Genomic DNA, 7,886 nt, shown 5'->3' on the forward strand with positions numbered 1-7,886 from the left:
GATCGGTCTGTAATTAACTAGTTCTTTGGGGTCAAGTTGTGGTTTTTTGATGAGAGGCTTAATAACAGCCAGTTTGAAGGTTTTGGGGACATATCCTAATGACAATGATGAATTAATAATAGTCAGAAGAGGATCTATGACTTCTGGAAGCACCTCTTTTAGGAGCTTAGATGGAATAGGGTCTAACATACATGTTGTTGGTTTAGATGATTTAACAAGTTTATACAATTCTTCCTCTCCTATAGTAGAGAATGAGTGGAATTGTTCCTCAGGCGATCTATAGCAAGCTATCTGATGCGATACTATAGCTGACGGCTGCATGGTTACAATTTTATCTCTAATAGTATCGATCTTAGAAGTAAAGTAGTTCATAAAGTCATTACTGCTGTGCTGTTGGGAAATGTCAACACCTGTTGATGCTTTATTTTTCGTTAGTTTAGCCACTGTATTGAATAAATACTTGGGGTTATGTTTGTTTTCTTCTAAAAGAGAAGAAAAGTAATCAGATCTAGCAGTTTTTAATGCTTTTCTGTAGGATAGGTTTTCTTTCCCGCCAAGCAATACGAAATACCTCTAGTTTTGTTTTCCTCCAGCTGCGCTCCATTTTCCGGGCTGCTCTCTTTAGGGTGCGAGTGTGCTCATTATACCACGGTGTCAGACTGTTTTCCTTAATCTTCCTTAAGCGTAAAGGAGCAACTGTATTTAAAATGCTAGAAAAGAGAGAGTCCATAGTTTCTGTTACATCATCAAGTTGTTCTGAGGTTTTGGAAATGCTAAGGAATTGGGATAAATCAGGAAGATTACTTACAAAGCAGTCTTTTGTGGTAGAAGTGATGGTTCTACCATACTTGTAACAAGGATTAGAATTTACAGTTTTAGCTATATGAAGTTTGCACAAGACTAAATAATGATCCGAGATATCATCGCTTGGCTGCATAATTTCAACACCATCAACATCAATTCCATTGATGTCTAGTACCTCTTTGTAATAAAAAACTATGTGACAACATTCCATTCGTTATTACTGATGCCATAGGTTCGTTATGAATAGTGTTTATCCAATGTATAAATGAATCTCCAAAACCAAAGAAATTTCCAATTAACTTTGTCGAAAGCTTTTTCAGCGTCTAGGGACGCTATTATTGCCTGTATTTGATCACATTGAGATACATCAATTATATTAAAAAGTCTTCTTAAATTAGGAATGACGACCTTTAATAAATCCAGTTTGATCTTTATGAATGATTGAAGAAATTACTGAATCCAGACGAAATGCAAGAGCTTTAGAAATTATCTTAATATCAGTATTAATTAAGGATAATGGACGATAGCTAGAAGGCAAAGTTGGGTCTTTATCAGGTTTCAATAATAATCTTATTAAAGCCATATTCATGTGAGATGAATTCTTAGCTTTTGTCTTTATTTCTCCAATCATTCTGTTAAACAATGGAGCCAATATATCCCAAAAATGTTTTAGAAACTCCGCGGGAAACCCGTCTGGTCCTGGAGTTTTGTTATTTGGAATTTTGCAATTCCGACAAAGTCAATGGAAAATCGAAATAATCAGCTTGTTCTTTTGTTAGACTTGGGAGATTTAATTTATTTAAAAATAATTGGATATCAGTTAACTTTGGATCACTTACAGAGGAATATAATTCATGATAAAATTTTTGAAAAATCTCATTTATTTCTCCTGGGGATTGTTTACCCTTACCCAACGAATCATTAATAGTAGTTATAATTGATTTTTCTCTGTTATATTGGAGTTGACTTGCTAAAAATTTACCCGATTTATTACTATATTCATATTCATTCAGTTGTTGCATCATAAATGTTACTCTCTTTAGCGTAATATTCTCGATCTGAAATTTAGTTTTTTGTATTTGTTCCCACAAGCTTTGATCCGTTTTTTTTAGTATATAATCTATTAGTATTTTATATTTTTCCTCTAAATCATTTTCTAAAATACGTTCTTGTTTCTTCTTATGGGACGAATATGAGAATTTTTCCCCTGATTACCATTTTCCAAGTTTCCCATAACACGGATGATGAAATATCAGGGGTATCATTGTCTTTAAGAAAGAAGTCCCATTCTTTCCTTATATAGATTTGTGGTAATTATAAGATGTGATCAAACAAATTTACTCTCACAGCGTAGGATACAGCGTCTTCTCGACATGATGTTAACCACGGAAATGTTACTGTTTGTGGGCGGGCAAGTTGGCGACATTGAAAGTGGGCAGACATTATGCAAATGTGTTACTTCGTGACGTAGAGCCGTAACAGAATAAGATTCGAATTCCTGACGACTCATTTAGGCCATTGCGAGCTGACTCTTTTTTTTTTGATAGACAATAACTTTATTTATCGTGCACTGTCGGCTTCACAACTTTGCAGATTTATGTTCACATACAGCTACATGACACACTGCATGAAAGGTAATATTCGAAAAGGCATAATAGGGGCACTTTAAGTCAGAAAAAAGTCAGTGAATTGACTTGTACCTGAACTTTAAAGACCTAGGATTCTACCACGACAATTGTCTTAAACGAAATAAATTAATGCTGTAGTTAGTGCCAGTTTTTACCATCTTTGCTGGGTAGCAGAAGTAGTATATGTTTTTAAGCAGGCGAAGTTTTGAAACTATCATCTTTGCTTTTATCTCTACATGATTAGACTACTGTGTGTCAGGTTACCTCTTTCCTTCATTTCTCCCCTCCAAATGGTGCAGGATGCAGCAGCCCATCCACTCACGGGAACGTGACCATATCACACCAATCCTACGCTTGGTTACCAGTCCAATACCCAACTGATTTAAAAATGCTTTTCTTTGATTATAAAGCTCTTAATAATTTACCCTCTATCTAATCTGCTTTTTACAGCACTTATAATCCATCTAGACCACTTCAGTCTCGAAACAACTGTCACCTGTTTGTTCCATGATCGAGCCTTCACAGAACAGCTCCTGCGTTTGCTGAATTAAAATCATTGTTAGAAATGTATCTATTCTTTATACCTTTTATCTGTCTCATTTTTATTTATTATTTTTCAAATCTATATACAGCCCTTTTGGCCAACCAAGGCTGAGTTTAAATCCACATTCCCAGACAGCACAGTGTAAAGAAACAGAATGACAGCGAAAACACCAAGACTTCAAGAGTGGTATGCTCTTGTTTCGTTATTTAATTTTCGTGAGATTTAAAGTAGCATTGTCAGATTCTTTTAATCATAAACACAAAGTTTCAGTAATTGTAGTTACATCATCTGTAACTGAAAAATCTCTGCGCTATATTAAATGATTCCAAACTCATTTTAACCAGTACATGCAGATATCTATATAATTGCTTGAGAATGTATAGTTAATGTATTTAACTGAAAAGCACTTGGTTATCCTTGGAGTTCAGCGATCCTGAAATGTTGATATTCATGGTTGTGCGGGTGAAGTTGGAGGGTTTGGCTCATTGGTAATCTTTAAATCACAGCAGAACAACACTGGTTCTTGTCCAAGACACAGTTTGTGCTGCCACAGATATAAACGCTCATTTGGCTTCAGCCCAAATGTGAGTTGCTCTTCCTCTTCAGTTGCTTCTTTCCAGCTTTCGTTTTCAGTGCTGACACGTGAACCTCCATATTCTGCAGAAAAGGCGAACTGCAACTTCGCAATTAACTTTGCAAGCTCTGCAGATTCAATCGAGGCTGATGTTTCTATCTTCCAGTTGTGAGTGATCTGGGCCATCTTCTCCTTATTGTATCCAACCTTTTTAGTGATCTTCTTTTGCCATGTCACTGGTGTAGTGCTGTCATTAGTTATCGTTTTAATATTCTCCCACATGCCAATGGCTGGGCCTTTAGTTACAGACAGCCCACCAGGAAGGAAGTTAAGAACATCAGGATGAACAGAATAGACAGCAGTGCGCTCGTCTGTGCCGAGATCAGGACCGTGGTAGAACTCAACACCCCACTCTGAGGCAGGCTTGAGGAAGGAGAAGCCAGTTTGCTTGGAGGATGGTGGGCCCCAGTAATACAGACCGTCTCTGTGGTTGGGATGCAGCTTGAGTTCTTCAGCATCCGAGTCTTTAGTCATGTTTGTTGTTCTTCGGTAAGTGCCTTTTCCTTGGAAGATGATGTAAAAATAGCCATGGGCTGCGAAGTAGTGGTCTCCACCCTGGCATTTGGGATGAAGGCTGTAAACTACAGCATCGCTGTCTGTCGTCAGGTTTGTGACTCTGCGGCAGGAATTGCCATTGATGATGTTAAAGTAGCTATCTCCACCAATGTAATGGTCTCCATTTTGGCAGGCAGGGTGCAGACTGAAAACAGAGATATCTGCACCTTTATTTAAATCACTTGTCTGCATATAGCAGCCGAGGTCAGAGCGGATTATATAATAGTATTTGTTAATTGCACAGATGTCAGTGCCTTTTGCTTTGCTCCTGGGAATAATGCTGCTCATCGTGCCTGAACCTGTAACACAGAATAAGTCAAACATTCAATCAACTGCATGCTGTTATTTTAGTCCTTCAATAGATTGAGCTCAATGATTACTGAAGGGAGATAATTAAAATCCCTTGTCTCTTCAATATATATATATATATATATTCAGTGATCAATGTATTAAATTATTTGATTGATTTTCTTTCAAATGTATGCACCCATAGAAATGACTGCTTGAGTGTTGAAATGTTCTTCCTTTCCAGGTATTCTCTCTTGTCTGTATTTGATGTCTGAAAAGCGACTGTGGTCATGCCTAAGGATGGACGAGGCTTCATCAAAAGTTAATAGTAGATATGCTATTATGTTCAGATTTTAATGTTTTCATCTATTTCTAACTTGCAAGGAAGGTAGCTACATGCTTTCACAAGTGTTTGCTCATTTTGCACGGCTTCCAGAGGTGAAATATAGACTTGTTTTGTGACAATTTCTTAGTTAAGAAAATCTAAGTTGAATAAAGATGAATATTGTCTGTGCTTCTCACCAGGGCTACAACATGTTATCAGTATGTTTTGGGAATCGTGTTTGCAGAGCGGCCAACGAACTCCTTGTGAGACTTGAAGCTGGCTTCTGCTGGTGAAACTGCAAACTATTTCCCATTTTTCTATTTTTCTTTTTCTTCAATTAATTGGATGTCCAATTCCTGGTCTTCATTCACCACATCTGGTCCTGGGTCTTAACCGTAAATTCCCCTCCATTACCAAAGCAGCTTTATATTTGAGAGAGAAAAAATGAAAGCTAACTCATGATACAATCCCAAGCTTTTATTTCAATGTGTTTAATAATTTAGCAGAAAAGACACTTTATGTCAGATTGCACGCCTTGAACTTGAGGATTTAAAGAAAAACTGTCACGTTTCATCTTTAATTTAATGGTGCATTAGAGCTGCTTGATTGCAGCGGTTCAGTACTATAAGCATAAGACATTTTCCTAAAATAATGCAGGGAACCACTCGTTATACATTATACGAGTACGTGCGCTCTATTTTGGTGTTGAAATTTGCTTCACGTGCACTGTTCGCGGATGTATGGGTACGAGTAAAAACTGAAGTATACTTCGGCCTTTAAAGCAAGCAAAACATGCACAACCCACGCACACATTGGTGCAGAATGAGAAAGACGCCTCTTGCTCGATAATAGCGTTTAGAAGTCTGATTCGTTTCCACAAAAAGGTTCTTTCAGATAGATCGTTTTAATGAACCAGTTAAAAAAAAAACGATTCAGAGGTTATTTTACGGTGGAACTGGCTTATGTTGTCCACAATTTTGAGCGCTGCTGCTGCACGACAGAATAGATTATGGCGTGATCGAGGGTCTTGTTCTTATTTACATATTAAATAAAATGTTATTTTTTAACCTTTCTATCAGCCAATGATAATTCTGAAAGAAAACGCCAAGAGCACAGATCAGTGGCTGAGAGTGCAACTGATTATATAAACCATCGATTCCAGAACCGGGAATCGGAATCGGACTCGATTCCAAAAATTTCGTAGTTGAACAGCCCAAGATGTCTGTGAGAAAGGGATATTCGCTCGAAGAGCTCGCGCATCTGTGCCGCCACGCGCTCAATCCACTCTGCGTGCTTTGCTTATCAGCTCGCCGCACATCAGCTATACAGGCGTGAATATTCAATGTTTATCATTAGCTTAAATATCCTACATGTACTTATCATGTACATAGACATCCATAGACATCCATAAGATCTCTACTAAACTCTCTGTTGTCAGTGATGCTTTATCTGGACACAGCACTGTTTAAAAGTTGTGTGGTATTGGAGGACTTTTAACGAGTACGAGTACATTGGATTACAACATTCTGTTACCTTTATCGCTGATCTCTGACTCATCTCAGAGATCTCCAGAACATCGGAGGCTGCTCAATTTACCCGGCCCGGGCGGAAGTGCTCGCAGACGGCATCAGGACTGTAAACAAAGACGAGGAAAGCACGGAGGCCTAAGAGCTAAGCTAACACCGCATCGGCTCTCTTTACCCAGCAGTTTTCTCGCTAATGTACGGTCATTGGTCAACAAAATGGACGATCTTCGTCTGTGCATCACAAACAACTAGAGAATTATGGATTCTAATATCATGGTTTTTACAGAAACATGCCTGAATAACGGCACTATTGAGTAGAGATCGACTGATATATCGATTTACCGATATTTTTCCCCGATGCATTTTACTATAATCGGATATCGGTATTGTAATATTGGATTCACCGATAAACGCCGTCATCTTGTGGGCGTTTTGAGAATTGCGCGCAGGATCGCCATTGCAGCGCGTCTGAGGGGAGACGAGACAACAACAAAGGCGTGCAGGTACTTGATATAGTTGCTAAAGTTAGTAAACTTTATTTAACATAACAGCCATTTATGCACAAATTAGATGCATTATATAAATGCCTGATATGTAGTTTATGCAGCTTGGCTCTAAGAAATAGAGACCAACTCACGGAGTCACGTAAGATAATCCGTCAAGTCCTGTCCCAATAAAGACGTAACTTTGCCTGAATTAAATAATATGCAGCCATGAATGAGCGCATGTTGGAAATAAAAGCGCTGAATTTAATTCTCTCTCTGTTGTATATTTGCTCATTAGTCTCGCGAAGCCGCTTTTATATTGCTGTTCACTCACCGGGTTGATGCGGTTGATGCTCAGGAAATGCTCCAGCACGGCCACCGCATGTAACTTTTAACAAGATTTACCTGTTTAAAATACCCTAAATTGTATTAACATTTACTATATAACCATTATTTCACTAATAAAAATCTAAATAAATACAACTCTATGTAAATTAATTATTTCTTATCTCCGCGAGCGATCGCAGTTTGAGTATAGTTCTGTGTAACTGCATAGATAAACCGCGCTGTCAGCAGGCATTTCATAATCTAGAAGGACAAAAACATTATTAATAATTCTGATATAACATTCCAGTTGAGAAATGCAATAAAATACGATGTTTTGTTTGTTATATTCCAATATTCCAGAGAATATTATTCAGTGAATTAACATTATCCAGTGAATTATTATTGACTCTGTAGCTATTAAACAGCTTATAAACCTACTAAAACTGTAGTTTAAAATGAAGTTGATATGACTCCTTTCATTTATTTATTTTCTCCATTTGAAAACATTAGACATTTATTTTTCTTATTGTTAATATTAGTGTTGTTGCAGTTGATGCTTTTTATAAATAAAATGTTTTTTTATTGTTGTAGTATGAAGATTAATTTTAACATGAAAGACTGCTAATTTTCAACACTTAAAAAAAAAAAGATGACTGAAAAGAGGAAAAACCAAAGTGAAGTATGTTCTTACTTCACTCAGTCATTTATTTACTTTATAACAGTAAATAAATATCGGTTCTGCATATCGGTTATCGGGCACATAAACACGC

At 37.2% G+C, this 7,886-nt stretch overlaps 1 protein-coding gene across 1 annotated transcript in view; it reads right to left on the reverse strand.

The window, feature by feature from the left end:
* Nucleotides 1–3,152: 3,152 nt before the first annotated feature.
* LOC107710437 (uncharacterized) overlaps nt 3,153–7,886 on the reverse strand; it is a 10,092-nt gene continuing 5,358 nt past the window's right edge. Inside the window, exon 2 of the mRNA XM_016515204.1 lies at nt 3,153–4,464. Coding sequence (XP_016370690.1) covers nt 3,425–4,453 — 1,029 coding nt within the window. The 5' untranslated portion in view covers nt 4,454–4,464 and the 3' untranslated portion in view covers nt 3,153–3,424. The remainder of the gene's footprint in view (nt 4,465–7,886) is intronic.

This window comes from Sinocyclocheilus rhinocerous, unplaced genomic scaffold, assembly GCF_001515625.1.
Source record: "Sinocyclocheilus rhinocerous isolate Xijiao unplaced genomic scaffold, SAMN03320098_v1.1 scaffold5863, whole genome shotgun sequence".
Lineage (NCBI taxonomy): Eukaryota > Metazoa > Chordata > Actinopteri > Cypriniformes > Cyprinidae > Sinocyclocheilus > Sinocyclocheilus rhinocerous.